Raw genomic sequence first — 19,046 nt, forward strand, 5'->3', positions numbered from 1 at the left:
CCTCGTTTACTGAGTAATGTGTTTGAGACTGCTCTTCAGTTGTCAATCCTCGTTTACTGAGTAATGTGTTTGAGACTGTTCTTTAGTTATCAATCCTCGTTTACTGGCTAATGTGTTTAATACTGCTCTTCAGTTGTCAATCCTCGTTTACTGAGTAATGTCTTTAATACTGCTCTTCAGTTATGAATCCTCGTTTACTGTGTATTGTGTTTGAGTCTGCTCTTCAGTTATGAATCCTCGTTTACTGAGTAATGTGTTTGAGACTGCTCTTCAGTTGTCAATCCTCGTTTACTGAGTAATGTGTTTAATACTGCTCTTCAGTTATGAATCCTCGTTTACTGAGTATTGTGTTTGAGACTGTTCTTCAACTTTCTCAATCGTCGTTTACTGGATAATGTATTTGAGACTGTTCTTCAATTATCATCACTCATTTACTGAGTAATGGGTTTGCGACTGCTGTTCAATTATCAATCCTCGTTTACAGAGTGATTTGTTTGAGACTGCTGTTCAATTATATCAATCCTCGTTTACTGGGTAATATGTTTGCGACCGCTTTTATTTATTTTTTGTTCATAATGTTGAGGCTCATATGAGAGCTAATGCACAGAACATATCACAAATGGAGCAGGAGACAAGAGGGGAGGGAGAGGGAAGGACAGAACACTGCTTTGGAGCAGAGACATTAGGAGATCTGTGGAAGTGAGAGGGATGGGGTAAACAAGTTGGACACTACTGGGACTTTCGGGAAGGGAAGGAGGTGGGTTTGGGGTGGATTGGTGGGGGTAGAAAAGATTGTGGTTTTAGATGGGGGATGGTGGTGAACAGCTGTTATCAAGACCTGAGGGAAGAGTGGGATTGATGAGAGTGTGGGAATTTGTTCCAAAGGTGGGGAAAAACAGGAATGAAAGGGTGAATGTGAGCAGTGGTTCTTGATTTCAGTAGTTTTATCAGAAGGAGGTTGGTGGTGGACCTTGAATGCCTGCGGAAATATGTGGGGATGTATTGCAGACAGAGCGGGGGTAGGGGGGGGTTTGGCCGGAGAGGAGACTGTAGAAGACAGAAAGACCACCAACCTGCCTGTGGTGAGAGAGTGAGACCCAAAGACTCAGCCTCATCACGGGAGATACCAATGATCCTGAATGCCTTGGTTCTACAGTGTGAAGCCGAGAAAGTTGAGAAGCGGGAGCATCAGCCCAGAGGGGAGAGCAGGACTCCATCATGCTGTGGACGAAAGCTTTGTATGTGGTCAGGAGCTCAGGTGGGCCGAAGAAGGACTTTGCACGAAGGAGGATTCCCAGCCAGCCACTGTCTTTGGAGGCCAGCTTGGAAATGTGAAATTATCTATCCCTGTTTACTCTGTAATGTGTTTGAGACTGCTCTTCAATTATTAGTCCACATGAGGGGAGTCCACGTGCTGTGTATTGAAGGCTTTTGTTGCTTTCTTTGCTTTTCCAATGAGACCTGAAGGTCTCCACTTTACTGTAATGGATCCTCTCTGTGAATCTTCATGACCATCAGAGATGACAGTATGCTTATATAGGTTGATGCAGCTCCTGCTGCAGGTGTTCTTGTTGAGAGAGAAGATTCTTTCCTCCCCAAATTTGGAGTGAGGTATGGTCATAACAGTTTTTTCTGCAACTTTGAACAGCCGGTCATATTTGTTGCAGTTTGTGCATGTTTTATTTCTCCTCCTTAGTCCTTGTGTATCTCCAGAGGACATCATTGGAGTGTGGTTCATCATCTTTGATACCAGGCCTTTCCTTGACTGTTTTAAGAATATCTTCTGTCACCAACATCTGATGATTCAGAAATTGTTCATGGAGATGGTAAGCTGTTCATCTCTGGGAAGAGTTCTGGATGATGTATTCCACTGTAATGAAGCTCTTGTCATGTTTGTGTTCAAAGTCCAGCCGGGTGGTATGGTACAGAAGTTCATTTTCCAAAGGGCACCACTTCAGGAGGTGCTTTGTTGCCTGAACAAGAAAGCACCTGGCTGCCCTGAAGAAAGCATTAAATGGACAGTCAGAGGTCTCCTTTCTGATGAAGCTGATATACCGGGTTCGCACAATCCTTGAAATTCCTGGAAAAATGCAAATGCATTTTCCAGTACTTGAAAAGTCCTGAAAAACTTGCCCAAGTCCTAGAAACGCTTGGAAATTGGAGTAAATTGTCCAAATAGAAATAATAATCTGCCAGCCCTCTAGTCGGAGTTATTTATTACACTCGTCTCTTCTTAAGAGTGTTACAAATTTTATTTTATCTCTTCCCCCCCCCAAATGGGATTTGTGGAGAAAGGAGGGGTGGGCAGGCAGGACTGAACAAAATGGGGTATGTTAAAACAGCATGTGGAGATAGCCTGGAGATTCCATGGGGGGTGGAGAGGGGAGGGGGTTTGGGTGGAGGTAAGCATGTGGTGGTGTGAGGGGAGGGAAGGGTGGTAAAACGTGCCCAAACAGCAACATTTTCTTTTTAAAAACCGGGTGGGAGCACTGAAACCCTTGCTATCCACCTGTAAAAGGCTTGCCTGAATACATGCGTGCTCACACATGCAGCAACCTTTGTACCCCTCTGGTCAGCTGATTCCGAATATGATTCATACATGATACGTTTTGGGGAAGCAGTTTTAAATTCAAAACTAAACGGTCTCCTTCACTGAGAGGGGGAGAGAAGGGGGGATTCCTGCAGATGTGACATCCAGTTTAATGTCCTTCCGAGAGACGGCACACACATTGATGAACCAACCAACCTGCCTGTAGACCACTGAGATGCCAGTTTATAGTTGGGTTCACATTCAAACCCAGGCTAGACAGAATAAGCATGCGTACCTCTCGGTTATCCTGCCGTGATGTGGCGATTCATTGCTTTGTATAACAACTGAAAACATTTTTCACTTATTGTGATCATCTAATTTATTTTGCCTTCCTAACTCCAGAAATGTCCCCATGTAGAACTGAGCCGCCATATCGCCACCGAAGCATGAAGAGTGTGCACCAATTTCCTTAACCACCCAAGCAAGCATTCCAAAGAAAGGTTGAAGAAACTTTTAAAAACAAAACTTTTTTTTTTTTGTATCTGTCTATGCTGAAGTGATTTGTCGTTTCATGAAAGAAGATTGTACAAAAAGGGTAAAGGTAGTGTAAAATAAAATTGCACATTTTCAGCGAGCGAATAACTGTGCGACTCATTGCCCGATGTACCACACAGGTGAATGGGCCCTGAACTTTGTTCAAGTCGATTGATATTTTCAGTGACAATGCAAATATTGTGGAGTGCATGCCAAGTGGCTTAAGCACTCAAGCAAGCACTCCAACAAAACGGTTGATAAGGAACGGCTGGCGAAGCAAGTGATTAGCGATCGCCGATCTGTTATATAAGTGCCATATACCCGGAATGTCAACCGATGTCCGAATTGGACCAATGAACCTTTAAAAAAAAAAATTAGCAGTTGGAACTGCTGCTGAAGTCAATTACGAAGTTTAGATTTTGAAATTCAGCTGAGATCGAGATTCTAGAGCTTATCCATCCATCCATTGGGACCATACTCTGTGTAGAGCATTGGTGCTGCCTTAGCAGTCTCTTTGGCTATTGGGCACAATCCTGGATGGGTCGCCACTCCGCCACAGTATACCAGCAAGCTGGCACTCATTTTGCCGACCTCGGAAGGATGACAGGCAGAGTCAACCCCACCTGGTATTGATTCAACAGCCGAGTGGGATTGGAACTCAAGATCCTAGGATCCCAAGCCCACCACCCGAACCATTAAGGCAACACCAGGCATTGAGCTTATGGCATATGTGGAAATTAAATAAAGCCATGAAAGCTGACGTCTTCAGGTGTTTATAAGCATTGCAAGCCATCCAGCGATTTGTCGGTATGATTATCAGGCATTTGATAATATGAGTGAGGAAATTTGGGAAACCCCTCACCACCCCCCCCCCAAAAAAAAAAAAACGTTATAATTGTGGCCTGTTCCAAGTCAAGGCATGGTAAAAAAAACAGCCTTTTTACAGCCATTTTTCTCTGCTGAGCACGGGTTAGCTTTTTTGTGGGCTCCATGCAATCATGGTTCCCTTCTTGAGGGAATGTTTTTATGGACGGATGCCCTTCCTGACTCCAACCCTGGTCGCATCTTACGACACACAGGGATATGGTACACCTATTCTAACCGGGGCATACACCGGGACCAGTACACTGGAACTCATTTCCCGACCTTGGAGGGATGACCGGCTGAGTCAACCCCCTGGTATTAATTTAGTGGCCAACGGGGCTCGAACTCACGACCCTAGGATCCCAAGCCAGCCACCCCAACCACCAAGTCAAGGCACGGTAGAGCAGGCCAAAAAACATGGCGGCTTCAGAACACAATTAGGTAACCCAGGATACGCCTTGAGACCCCAGAGAGTGGGGTGGCTGAGTATGCGCCTGATAAAGGATATAATTAAATATGGCCGTTAATTATCTTCAAAAGGGGGTGTTTTAATTAATCCAAACACCCAATTTTCATTCATGCACTCTCTTGGAGTTCCATTGGTATGCATACAAAGTTTGGGCTGCTAGGTTTCATGGTTTTGGAGTTATGGAGGAAACTGGCGGATGGACTGACAGACCAACACACACATTCTTCTTATTAATTTATTTTTTTGGTCACATTTGTTTTCGGAATTTTGCAAGTATCGTGCTCTGCACAACGTCTTTCTTGCATCTGTTGTCTGTTTTCGTTAACATTGCTTGACGTAGTAAACCCTTTGTTTTACGTGGGTTTTGTTTACGCCGGGACTTTTTGTCCAAACACTGTCTCCACATTTATAATTTTCTGCAAACCGTTCTGTTTTTACATGGTCTGGTCTCTCTGTAACTCAGCTATGGCTAGAAAGCATTCAAAGTAACATAACCCATCGATGGTTAAAAACAATGGAAGCTTAAAGAAGAACCAGCCGACTTGAAACGTCAACAGAAACGTCTGAAGATGGACACTGATGCTGTGACACAATCTGCTGATGAACGAGCACTAAAGGTTGAGAGGAAAGAGCGATTTAACATGCATCAGCAAATCGAACAGCTTGCGCAGGTCTACGAAGGACAAAGCAAGAAGAGTTGAAGCAACTACAAAAACTACTTGAGTATCTGACATTTTCATGTCCTATACTGTTCACAGAGTTATTATTGGTCAGACAGGGACTAGACGTTACAGGATTCAACCTGTAGACTGGAGATGTCAGTAAATTGTTTGTAAAATCTTCGGAGAGTCCAAGAGCTGTGGCAGAATCTGGTTATTAATGTTGCAATGGGAGTGTGGTTAGTGTGGGGTGGGGGGGAAGTGGTGGTTGTTGTTGATGGGTGGGAAATATAATTAGGTGGTGAAGAGAAACTGGCCTAGCTGTACACTCAGGGGAGCGAGGAGTGGGAGTGTGTTCATTGGATATTCATCATAGCCTTTTTAGATGATTCATTCTGAATAATCTACAACAACACACGATGAGGAAGATTAAAATAAAGAAAAAAAAATCTGCCCCTACCCCCCCCCCCTTTCTCTCCCTCTTCCTCCTTTTGATCAAACTGTCTTTTTGGCATAGGCCAGGTCATGAAACAAACTGTGTGTGTGTGTGTGTGTGTGTGTGTGTGTGTGTGTGTGTGTGTGTGTGTGTGTGTGTGTGTTGCTGTGCCGCTCGTGTACGTGCGTGTTGTGCTCCTTGTATAGGGCAATTGTTGACTGACCCAGGCACTTTTGTCGGCTGAGATCGAAATCCTTTTTCTGTCTTGGATGGTGTTGGCAACAGTCGCCAAATGCGCAACAGTCTCCAAATCACCAGATTTGTTTCAGATGATTTGTTGTTGCTGTGTTGGCCTGTGTGCTCACTTTCGGAGCGTTACATATGGCAATTAAGACTGCTATTTTCAACTCTGCTTCAGTTATCTTCATGGCTTTGTTCGAATCCAGTGCATCGAAGCTCATCTTGTATTGTTCCTTTTGTGCTTTGGACCAGCCGTGATGACCTTTTCACTTTGAGGACTTGTTTCCCTCGCTGGAGGAGAGGGTATTGCATTTGGGTACATTTGTTTGCCTGTCTCTCTGTTTGTTTGGCTGCACAGAACTTTTATGTTTTTCTCCGCAACCGCTTGTTGGATTGAGATGAAATTTTCACCATAGGAGTGACTACTCCTGTGGAATGTTTCCTTGATAATTTTGACGTCATAGGGCACGTGGTGCGGCAGGAAAAATGGAAATGTTGCACATGTCATAATTTCACATATAGAACGCTATATCTGATCAGTTTGAACATTTTTGAGGGTCATCTTGTGATAAAATGGCCCACAGAAAAATAAATAGATGTCATCGTCACGAGATTCGGCAGATATATATATGTATATGTATGTATGTATATGTATATGTATATATATATATATATATATATATATATATATATATATATATATATATATATATACAATATATATATATATATATATATATATATATATATATATATATATACAGTATGTATATATATATATATACAGTATCTATATATATATATATAATTATTTTTTTAAAACCTTCAAAATCTTCTCTGAAGTGGCAGAACAGATAGAGGCGAACTTTACAGGTATGACCTCCTATCCATGAGGAACAAAAGGGTCACTCGTATGATGTCATAGGTCACATGGTTTGGTAGCCATATTAGATTTACCGTAAAACCTCTAAAATCTTATTCTCCAGAGCGGCTGGACAGATCGAGGAGAAACTTCACACAAACGTTCCCCAAGCCATGACTGCACAAGTTTGTTCAGGAATAATTGATAGGTCACATGGTTTGGCAGCCATATTGAATTGAAGAAAATATTAAATAATGTTTTCTCTGGAACCCCATAATCAATCGACATGAAACTTCACAATTGTCTTCTAGTAGTGATGGGAATACATGTTTTTTTATATTTCAACTTGATCGGACACATGGTCTGGCAGGCAAAACTTTATTTATTTATTTATTTTTGAATGTGGTTCACTTGGTTGTTTCTGAATATGTTTGAGGGTCGAGCAGTAGCAGCTGAAAAGTGAATCTTATCCAGATTCCTCCTGATGACTCCATCTTTTCCTTTCCTTGGTTCAAGTTACTTCTGATTGCTTCAATGCAGGACTGTACCTATTTGGTCTTCCATAATTAATATATTTTAATCTCATTCTAAATTCAATTGAATAATAAAACATCCCGGGTCAGGGTTAGGTGTCCGATCAAACGGGGACGTATTGGGATCCGATCATCACTCTCAGCAGTTATGAAGTGGCAGTTCCAATTATGTCTTTTTTATTAATTATGTAACACACCAGTACACAAACACCACACAAAATCCACCGCACAACACGAGTCCTGGAGAGGGTTTGCAATGTGTTTTGCTCTTTTCCTTGTTGATATTCTCCTTTCCCATGTGATCGTACTTGAGTTTCTTGTCACACGTGTTGCATCAAAATCTATGTTCACATAATCGAACATCGTCATGACTTTAAGATATTTTGCATTTTAATATTCATTGTCGTACATAAGAATATTAATCTAAAAGGCTTACAAGAATCAACTTTTCAAAACGGGGGTTCAATTGGGGTTCCTTCGAGTTAATTTCCCACACATTGTGTTGCATGTTTCATGCCGCAGGATGACCCCCCCCCTATCCCCCCCCCCCCGAGCAAAAGACAAACAATCCATACAGTGGGTCTATTATGGCATTTGCAATGTTACATGTATCAATCCCATGATAAACATCATTTTACCTCCATTCCATTGTTCCACGGTCTCGGCTACTTCAAGACGGTTCAGCAGCTTTTAACCCCTTCATTCTGTCACTGCACTATACCTGTGTCTTCCTCAGGATGCTACAACAAGACCAACCACTCTAATCATGTAATGTCGCATGGACACCATAGTTTCGGTAACTGAACATTTTTAATGAAAGTAACAAATCATTAGTTGGAGATCAATAATAGAACGACTCCATTAAAGTAATAAAACTTTCATCCCTCTCATACCAAATAAACAGGAATTACTTTCCAAGTTTGTATTTACCATCTCTGCGATACTTGCACCTCAATTAACACAATACAATAATTCTGAGGACATTGCATTATGCACAGCTTACTTTTACATTTGCATTCATTCATTCATTGAGAAATAAATACAAACTTGCCCCGAACAGGTCGGCTGTACAGCTTGAACCGGTGTTCTGACCGATTCAACGTCTGGATAGCAAAACAAGGGCCTGCCCAGAAGAGCGTTTGTGCACTCAGAATAACCGTTCCTTCAATCCAGCAAGACCATCCTCACGAACGATCAAAATCAATCCTGAATACTAGCAGGTCAGGACGCCTGTTACTGTCCATCACGTTCAAGTTTACGATGTAGAGGATATAAACCCGGAATTTTACCGTGAAACTTACTGGGTCAGGTCGGAGTTTCGATCGTTGCAAGGAAGGCAGTCATGGTGGCGCCCACGTCACCCACAGCTACATCCAAGCTGGGCTCACACACGAGCGGTCGCCACATAGACTCGATGGTATTGCAACGCAAACAACCACTTCCATTGCGATGCTCTCCAGTCTGATGCTTGTTAACTTCGGCAAAATACGGAAGAAAACTCGAGCTTTTAAGATATTTGTGTGCAAGAAAGTTGAGATCGTGAGACCATGACCTTTTTGTGTCGCACGGACAGATCATGTGAGTTGACGGGACAGTGCCCTTGTTTAAATATCCAATTTGCTCTCAGTACATATTTCTTTGGTTGCGTTTGTTCACTCGGGCAAAGAATATCTCTCTGGTCATTACCTGGTGCACGCGAAGCGAAAGCGGGGTCAAGCGAGCAATCGTTTCACTTTGTCCATCTATCTGTCTTCAAACGTCAGTTTCTGATCGAGGAGCAACTTGACTTCAATTGAATGTTGGATTTCGAGCATGAATTGGGAAACAAACCTTCAGTTTAGCAGTACTTGGACAAAATGTCACGGCATTTTTCATCATCTTGACCAATCGTATTTGTTGCTCACAGACTCCGCCCATGTCCTTTTTCCTCAAGACTGCATGGGGTAAGGTGTTCCATGAACTCTCTAGTCATTTGTTGTCTATCCCATTTTTTTATTTATTTATTTTATTTTTTATTTAAAATCAGTTTGGACACATTTGAACATTTCCTCAGCATTTGTAAAGGCCCTGTCACACCTTGACGATTTGGCCAGCGTATGCCGACGTATGAAAAATTTGTCTAAAACGCTGGCACACCTGAAATACGTATGGGTAAGTTTTGTATACATTAAGAGCACGCTGGCTAAAACGTCGTAGTACGCCGACCTGTTAGACAAATTTTCCATGCTTGAAATTTTTCGACGTATGCCAGCATATGACTCGCACGTTCCGCATAATGCTGGCCATAAGTTGTAGGCACGTTACGCGATCGTTGACACACGTTACTTGTAAGTTACTCTTAAGTCGAAACTCGTCGAGGTAATGTTTAGCGTATCCGAAAGTTATTTCTAACCTATGAGTAACGTGTTGTAGGCACGTTACGCGATCTTTGATACACGTCGACACACGTTACTCATAAGTCGAAACTCGTCAAGGTAATGTTTAGCGTCAGTGTTCCAGACTCCCTGGTTGTTATTTATTTATTTATTTATTTATTTATTTCTTCGGTATGTCTGATGTTAACACTTCGATTTCTAGTGCGGTTATAATATAATATAATTAATAGGCTGCCACTCAACGATTTAAATCATAACCGCACTAGAAATCAAAGTGTTAACATCACTGTCATTCCGAGGAAAACAAAACAACAAAAAAACAGGGAGTCTGGAACAATGATGCTGAGGCCGAAGTCACATTTGCTCTACGGCGAGGATACGGCGGCCATACCCCCTCTGAATTTACAGAAACGTGCGGAGGCCGCAGAGTTTCTGCGGTGGCCTCGGGGAGGCCCAATGCTGTTGGACTATCTTTTACAGGCCGTAGGGGTCGCCGTGGAATTATAACGCGGAGTTATAACTTTTTTCATTTCTACGTTCGCCGTAGCAATTTGACAAGCCGAAAAAAAAAAAAAAAAAAAAAACTGGTTTAAAAAAAATTAATTAATTAACCCATTCGTTACCGTCCGTCTGCCTTGAAAATTCTATGGCCGCCGCAGGGCCCCCTTAAGGTCACCGTGCGACATCAAATCAAAGACCGTATGCCAACCCCACGTTTCGGTATCCACAATTTCTAAACATGCTGTGCGGCTCCCCGAAAAATAAAAACATATGTGACTGCTACATTGTGTGACCGTGGAAATACTGCGGCCGCCGTATAATTGCTCGTGGCCGTAGATTTTGGAGACCCCACGGCCACCGTAGCAAATGTGACTTTGTCCTAAGCATTACCTCGACGTGTTTCGACTTAGGAGTAACTTACAAGTAACGTGTGTCGACGTGTGTCAACGTTCGCGTAACGTGCCTACAACTTATGGCCAGCGTATGCGGAACGTGTGTCGTACGTCGAGAAATTTTCAACATGCTGAAAATTTGTCGACGTACTCGGCGTACTACAACGTATGCCAGCGTACTACGACGTATGCCAGCGTGCTCTTAACTTGTACAAAACTTACCCAAAACATATTCGACGTGTGCCAGCTTGGTTCGGCAAATTTTTCATACGTCGGCATACGCTGGCTAAAACGTCAAGGTGTGACAGTGGCTTCACACTTCGATGTCTAGTGCGGGTATGATTTGAATCGTCGAGCCACAGCCTATGAATAGCCTACGCCACGTGATCGTCGGCGATACGCTGCCGCGCTATGCATAAGTTAGACTATTGTTGGGCATAGGTTGTGAACGCCGACAACACGCTCGGCATTCGTTGGTATAAGTTATCTATATGTGATTGAAACGTTCCGTGTACGTTACTAATACGTTATGCATACATCCAACACGTTATTATACCCCCAAAACTTAAAAAAAACATCAATAGTTCAGCGTACGCCAGCATTTTACATACATTTTGATACCTTGCCATACGCTGGCTAAAACGTCAAGGTGTGACAGGCCCTTAACCCACTTGTCTGCAATGTGACCTCCAGTGACATATTTTTCCCCAGCAGGTAACACCAGTTTAATCTGTGATTTGATGTTCACGTGCAGAATCCGTATGCCCATCGCACGACATCGATGTTTAAATGTACATCGAAGGTTTGAGCACAATGAGAATCAGTTTGTCGCTAAGCTGTCTCAGCATTCCTGTTTTATTGGGACATGGTGTCTGAAGAGGAGTGAGTTTGTTTTGATGATTGGTACAGTATACTGTACTCGTGTAGACTATGTCCAGAGACATGAACTGTAAAATGTCAGAAATTGTAAACGGTCGTTGAGCCAAAGCAAATAAAATTGTGTTTTTTCTTCCTTTGTTGCCCTCCCACCATCTGTCTACTAACGGTACACAAACTGCTGCTTTGTCTTTCAGCATGTCTCACCTGCATCGCTTGATGCGCATCCTTTCCAGTGCTGTATACCAGAATACACTGCTATGGAACAGTCTGCCTGGCATACAGCAGTCAGCTCGGACACGCACGTCGGGACGGCTGCTTGCTGCCCTCTTCGGAGGTGCCGTTGCAGCATTGCCCTCTGGACTGATCCTGAAGCGGTACAACCCATGTTACATTATCATAATAAATGTACTTATTGAACAGAATAAATAGTTTTTTGGAGGAAATTAGGGTGGTGAAGTATGTGTGTGGAGTGGGTGGGGGGTGGTATTGTGACATTGGGTGCATCGGGATCTTTAATATCTAATCTAACTCTCCGCTGATGATGTCGGTGCCAAGGTGTTGACCATTATCATTTTATATATCCATTCCCATTTGCTTTAATGCTGGGTTGATCACAACACTTGAGTTGATCCACATTGGAGACCATCTTGCCGTTGGATCTCGAGTCTGGCTCGCCTTCCAGGAAATGCCCCGGTTGTTGCAGTCACTACTGTAGTGTGTCTGATTTGCACGCAGTTTTCATATTATTATCTTTGTGTTTGGTTTGTGATGTGTCCAACCTCTGAACGAAGAGCTCACCTTTTTGAATCTGTCGGTGATTTGTTCACCAAAGTGGTTGAAACTCGCTGGACCGGCCAAGCAAGTGAACTCGGAGACGTTGCCACGTATGGTATTGTTGATACAGATGTTCGCTAGTGCTGCTATACGTCCTCATTGTGGGTTAATTCAGGACTGCAGTTTTCAAGCTTATTGTCTGACAATTCTGAGCATCTGCAGCAAATCATTTTTTTTTCTTTTTTTCTTTTTGTGATTGAGATTGACCAGTGTTTACGATCACCTTTGTGCAGATTCCAAGCAATGGCCACCAGTTTGTCTTGTCTGCCGCTTCACCTTTTGCCCCTTGCCGCAAGATTTGATTGATGCTGATGATTATGGTAGTGGATGATTGTAGTGTTTGAAGTGATTCAAGTGATATTGGGCTACACTGATCCAAAAGCACTCTGTTGTCCGTCCTAAGCAAGCTGAGCATCATCAGTGGTGGAGAGTTTGTTCCTTTTCACGACGATCAACAGCATAACCTTGTGAATTCTGTTGAGGCATGGAATACCATCTGTTTTCTGCCAGGGTTGTCTCCCTTAGCCTGTAGCTCGGAGGCCAATTACCGCGGCGTTTCGACGAGGAGACACGATAGCAGTCGGTGGTGATGGAGAGGCCGCACTTGCAGGAAGATTTGTGCTCGGCCATGCTATCCGATGGCGAGCCACAACTGTACCAATACTAAACATAGACGTTCCAACTGACATCAAATGCAGATACAGTACATAGCAACACTTGTGTGTCACGACTACCGTGCAGCAATGCCATCACTCGGTGCGCCACACCCCTTTTTGTTTGTCATCATGGTTTCCCTTTCCTTTTATCTGTGCCTTGCACCCGACCTTGTGTTGAAAATTAATGTCTGCGGCTGTTGTGACATCCTTGAAGCAAATGGCATGTTGGTCACGTTGGTCCAAAATTTGTCTTTCGCTTCTGTATTTGTGCTTCAGACCATGAATCGACAAGGTTGGCTAGATTTTGGGCCAGGCCGGTTGATACGCCAACGAGCAATCCAGTGATGTTAAAAACTGCTCCCTCAAATTTTTTTTATCAATTCCTTTTCAAACAGTAGTACTGAACTCACATTGTTGTTGCTGTGTTGTTGTGTTGTTCTTGTTGTTGTTCTTGTTGCAAAAAGTCAGATATTAAAACATTTATTGCATTGTAATTTCGAAAAAAAAAATTGTTTGAATTATTTGTATCCTGTTAACCTGTCAACCAAGCAAACTGGTTTATCGTCCGGATTTTAATCTGTGCACACACGAGGAGACTTTTAAAAGAAGGGACATTATTTATTTTGTTGATGGAGAACGTTAATTAATTTAATGGTTTGTGGGTGCTGTGCAGCCAAGTACGTAGGAGCTATGACCGGATCATTCGTTCGGTCGATGAGTAATTTCCATCCACACGAAGTTGGAGTCTCGTGTTTTTGCTGCCGGTATACTTGAACAAGTTGTTTTGATCGTGTTTGATTTGTGATCAATTGACTTTGGCAGGTATGGAGGTAAGTTTCATGTTTAATGAAATTTATCATGTTTAAAATATCATGTTTAAAATTAGCACAATCCTGGACGAGTCGCCACTCCAACATAGGATACCAGCAAGCTGGCGCTCATTCTGCTGACATCGGAAGGATGACAGGCAGAGTCAACTCCACCTGGTATTAATTCAACAGCCGAGGGGGATTTGAACTCAGGATCCCAAGCCCACCACCTTCACCATTAAGCCAACACCAAGCATATGAATGGACCCACAACCTCAGAGTTGTGTCCAGACAGTCGGTCAACACAGCAATGCAATATCCTGATTGAAACTTGTATAATTATTCCTTTTATTTAATGTACATGGTACTCGTGCACAGTTGTGTGCAAGAGTACCATGTCGAGGGTCAGCTAAACGACGTTCCAAATGACACCGACCCCGAGAGGCCGTCAGACAGTTTTACAGGGTTGCTCATGCCGTGAGAAAGGTCTGGGACACGGCAGTACCAAACTTTCACGAATATGGCTGTGCGAACTCCACTGCCTCTGATGGTCACGAGGGATGAGCTTGGGCAGTGAGATGGCCGCGCGAACTTCGCGTTCCATGGTGGGTGAATTGGATGATTTTGGGCAGAGCAATATCACCACGTAAACCCCACTCCCGAAGGTGCATGAGCGAGCGGGACGACCTGGGTCATTGCAACATGGCCGCGCATACACCGCTACCTTCAACGGAAGAGCGGGATGGCCACGGCAAGACCAACATGGCCATGTGAACCCCCCTCCCCTCAGCGGATGAGCGAGTCGGCCTTCCGCAAAGCTGTAAAACATTTGATGACAGAGCCAAATCCTCTAAGCTTGCAGAAGGTGTATAGAAACAAGATGGCTCCTTAGATGCGCCTTAGTCCAATTATTATATTAAAGGAACAGCAGCTGCAGGATTATGTGACTCAGAGCCCAATATAAAATTTAGCCGTGTCCGGTTTTCAGCAGCCTTTGTAAGTGGTGCCGGCATAGGCGATGACAACATAGGCGATGACAACGATGATGACAAGCGGCAACTGGCAGTGCCACTGAAGTCAGTGTTGATGTTGACTGGGGCTTGGTGGGCCACCAGGACGGCCGTCTCAGCTATTACTCCTCCATGCACCAAATATAAGCTCACCAACACGAGAAAATGTTCCATTCAGTGCCGGTTATGTCATACTTATTTCCACTATTTGTGTGTTAATTTGTCTGGGCATCAGGCGGTGGTGCTTATGACCAATTGTTCATGCCCTGGCTGCAATGGGATTGCACCGAAGCCCCCCCCCACCCCCACTTCCCTCGACTATCCCAGCCGAACCAATAGACTTTTCCACCTACTTATTGAGATGTTGTAATCATTTTTGGGTACTCCGTAAAGTACCCAAGGGTGCTCGTATCGCTGTCGCTGATGCTCTTGGCAAACTACTCCATGACATTGTCCTCAAGAACCAGCCCCCCTTGTTGTTTGTTACTTTGGCCTTAGGATGCCCGATAAAGAGGCCCTGGACTCCCCCGATGTCTCATTGACTACTAAAGTCAAGTGGCAGGTGGGAAATTTATTTTTATTTATTTTAAGTTTTTGATGATTATTATTTTTTATTTGGCAATGGACGTCTTGTTACCATTTCCAGTTGTGCTTTCTGGCAACTCCACAAGTAAGCCTCGTAAAACCAACAACTCTCAAAGTATCAACAGAAGGGTGAAAGCCAAATTTGCTCACATTGGATATCAAGGGGGCCATCAGAGAGTTGGTGTCTTGCGAGGGGCTTTCCCCACCATCAGCCAAAACGACCGAAGCCCTCAAAGCCAAACACCCTGCTGCCCCGCCTGACCTCAACCTACCGCCGTGCTCGACAGTGAATTAGCCACTCCGGTCGTTCTCTCTGAGCATTCCGTCCAAATTGTGGTCAACCTTTTTCCATCTGGGTCGGCTGCCGGCCCCTATTGTCTCGGACCAGGACATCTTTAGGCTCTTTTGGGCAAGGAATCTGCCGATGCGGGGGGCCGCTTACTAACTTCTCTTACCCTGTTCATTATCATAGTTCTGCATGGAGAGGTTTCTGAATCCGTGCGTTTTTTTTTTTTTTTTGGTGCAAATTTATTTGCTCTAACCAAGAAGAACAGTGGTGTTTGCCTGATTGCTGTGGGCAATACTTTGCACTGTCTCATGACCAAAGCCATAGTCCAACCTTTTTCTGAAGATCTCAGGGCTGAGCTATGTCCTGTCTAGTTGGGCTATATTGTTACGAATTTGGAAACCTATCACACAACATTCAGGTCCTACAGATTAGTTATATCGGTAAGTATGTGTTTTATAGATAGCTTCCTTTCCCTTGTCTAATGGGTAAATAAATGTCCATGCGCTGTGATTTATTTTTATAGTTATGGTCTTATTGGAAAATAAAATCTGCAATGACAACAGAAACGACCGTGCGGCAGTGCTGCAGACAATGAGAACAGCCCCGGGATTCTTCGCGGCCCGAGTGGGGGAGGGGTCGGGCTGGCGGAGACGCATAAAAGGGGAGCGAGAAGCTGGTCAGGAGAGAAAGAGCGGAAGAGCTCAAGAACTCCGGACGAAAGAGCATTTCCCCGACCTGGACATCTCGTCTTGCTGGAGCACTCGTCCCAGGGAGCCTGCCTGGCCGGTCGTGGTCGATGCCGTCCTTCTCCTCACCACAACCGAGAGCTCCAGCGATGCCAGTCCCGCAGGAACCGCAAGAGTCGCCCGCCGGTGTCCGGGTTCGGCTCGCCTCTCGCCGGACCGACCAGCTTGAAGACCGCACGAGGCGGACAGGTCCAAAATAGGTCTCAATAAAGACGAGTTTTTTTCATTTCATCTCTGCTCAACAAAGATACTTAAACCAAGAACCAAGTTCCACCATCTTGTTTGTTCATAAACTTGATGGTGATGAGTGTTGTAATTTATACATAAACAACTATTAATTGGTTCACCAAGTGTAGTAAAAAATTATTCACACTGAATTGTAAATTTGGTATTTCGTGAAAAAGATAAAATTTATTCTTCTGTGAAAAAAATAAAATAACATCAGTAGTTCATTCAGAATTAGTTGAGAGAGGGAGAAATTTAAGAGATTTCGGTTGTCAATCAATAAGTTTTTCCTGAAATTTTCCCATTCACTTGCATGTAAATTTTTGTTGTGTCCCAGAACTCCAAAAACCCAACTTTTGTAACGTAAATGATACAATAAATAAGGTATGCCAGGTGTTGGCTTGATGGTTAGGGTGGCGGACTTGGGATTCTCGGGACCTGAGTTCATTCATATCCCGCCTTTCTGTTGAATGAATACCAGGTGGGGTTGACTCAGCCTGTCATCCTTCTGAGGTTGGCAAAATGAGTACCAGCTTGTTGGCATGATTGAGCCGTTGGAGTATCCTGTGTCAGAGTGGTGACCCATCCTGGATTGTGCCCAATAGCCCAGGAGACTGCTTTGCCAGCACCGACGCTCTGCACAGAGTATGGTCCCAACGGATTTGGATAAATATGGTCTTGAAATGTAAATGATAAACAGCAATGTGATATGATATTGGTCACAATAAATTTAAGTCCTTTGGGTGCCTGTTTCAGGAGTGGTACTCAAAACAGGAGACCTGTTTTGGGTAAAAACACTGTATTCCAGTCCTTTGGAGTCAGGAGTGGCATTTACCCTAAAAATAAAAGTCTCTGAATTGTAACTTATGGACTGTGAAATTGGCCTACACTGTTAATAATTTTCCTTCCAGTTGCTCAGTATAATGCTGCTCTCATCATGATGGTCTCGTTGCTAATTCATTGAGCCAGGCAGTTCCTGGGCATGCGGGGCATTATCTGTATCACGAGGCCTTGCCTGCCGCCAACTTCTCCTCGGGGAGTTTGAACCAATTGATCTTCCAACGTGTTTTTGAAGTCAGACCTTGCGGTTTCGATGGCAATGCAGCATCAGAAGGATACAACTTTAAATATGGATTTGTAACTCGCATGAGTCTGCCTATCTGATCTCCTGTGAAATTTTTTCTACAAAGCACCGAGTAATGATAATCCTGAGTGGGGTTGTCTATATTGTCAGCAGAAAGCTCCAGTCATCAATAACAAAAAGATCTGGAGTCTAGACGATCTCCTAATCATAGTGCTTATCTTTTTGATTGCAATGCTTGGAATTTTCAAGAGGTCGCTCTTTTACCCGAAAAGACCTCATCATTAGCTTTGGCTAATGGTCTTTCACATCGAATACAGTTTCTCTGGTCAACATGAAGTCGGAATGGTAGTTCACATGAAACGCACTGAAGATTACAAACAAGTTGTGATCTGTTGGAAAAGCATAATTAGTTTTACAATGACTTAAAAAAGACAAAAGATTGTTGGCTCTCTGAGTTGAGCCCTCCAGAGAAGGCAAGTTGTCATGATTCTCGTGATATGTTTGGTCAGTGTACATGCAGGTTCGAATTCCTCCATTAAAGAGATGGGCAACGGCAATGTGGATGCCGCACATGTGGACAAAGAGGCCGAGGATAAAGACGACGATACAAAGAAGAAAAAACGAATCGGCTTCAGAGACCGTAAGGTATGCCAATGTGGTTGGTGAAAATTTAATAATACAGCCATAATGATTTTCATTGATCATAAATAATTAAGTTTGCTTTGTATGTCAGCTCTGCACACAACAGGAGGATCCCCGATAGTGTATAACGCCTCATCACTGACATCGACGTTGGGGCAAGCTGTTATTCTTACCAAGTTTTCCTCCTCGTATGACAGTTGTAATCTCCAGCACATCAAATTTAACCCTAGAATCATTCTGCTGTTGTAAGTAGCACATTTAACGTAAATTCAAGTTGTCATTTCACCTGCCAGTCGGACGATTTAACACGGGGTAGTTTGAGAACTGGACCAACAAAACTCACGGATTGTTGGAAGTTTGAGGGGAGTGGATTCCGACTCGCAAGGGAGACCGGTCATCTGGCAAGGTCACTTAACGTTTGGGATATCGCTGCCACTGCTTTTAGCACTCGCTGCCTGAAGCCCCACGAGCCATTAATTTTGATTAAAAGAAAAACTACTCATCGTATGGAACCCATTTTCCGAGCTTATTAAAGTTGAAGGCATCATGACATTTTTGCCAAAAAAAATATTCTCAAAGATAATTATAAACTGCATGATGTACTTTGTGATTCATATCTTTCTTTATTCATTATTTTATTAATGCCTCTGCTGCCGAACACATTCTTTTCAGGTTGTCAGTCCGAATGCGTGTCCGTGCGTCTGTCCGTGATCAGTTTTTGTTACTGCAAGAAGTTGTGAACCACTGAAGGGATTTTTGTTTTTTTTTTACCAAACTTGGTCAAAAGGCATTACAGTTTCATGACACAAAGATGAACCGATTCGATTTTGGGTTCAAAGGGTCAAAGGTCATGTGACCTTCAGCTGGAAAGTAGCAGATTCTCGTTACCCCC

The 19,046-nt window shown here is 43.5% G+C and overlaps 1 protein-coding gene across 4 annotated transcripts in view; it reads left to right on the forward strand.

Moving 5' to 3' along the window:
* MICU1 (mitochondrial calcium uptake 1) overlaps positions 1–19,046 on the forward strand; it is an 89,766-nt gene that overhangs the window by 4,035 nt on the left and 66,685 nt on the right. For 3 of the 4 annotated variants that reach the window (XM_085883493.1, XM_085883492.1, XM_085883491.1), the window contains exons 2-3: positions 11,469–11,648; positions 18,022–18,157. In XM_085883493.1, coding sequence (XP_085739619.1) covers positions 11,470–11,648; positions 18,022–18,157 — 315 coding nt within the window. In that variant the 5' untranslated portion in view covers position 11,469. Of the gene's footprint in view, positions 1–2,940; positions 3,031–11,468; positions 11,649–18,021; positions 18,158–19,046 lie in introns of those variants that run through there. The other variant, XM_085883494.1, reaches the window with a different exon arrangement.

Source organism: Eptatretus burgeri, chromosome 5 (genome assembly GCF_056783735.1).
Source record: "Eptatretus burgeri isolate ZD-2024b chromosome 5, Ebu_testis_v1, whole genome shotgun sequence".
Taxonomy (NCBI): Eukaryota; Metazoa; Chordata; class Myxini; order Myxiniformes; family Myxinidae; genus Eptatretus; species Eptatretus burgeri.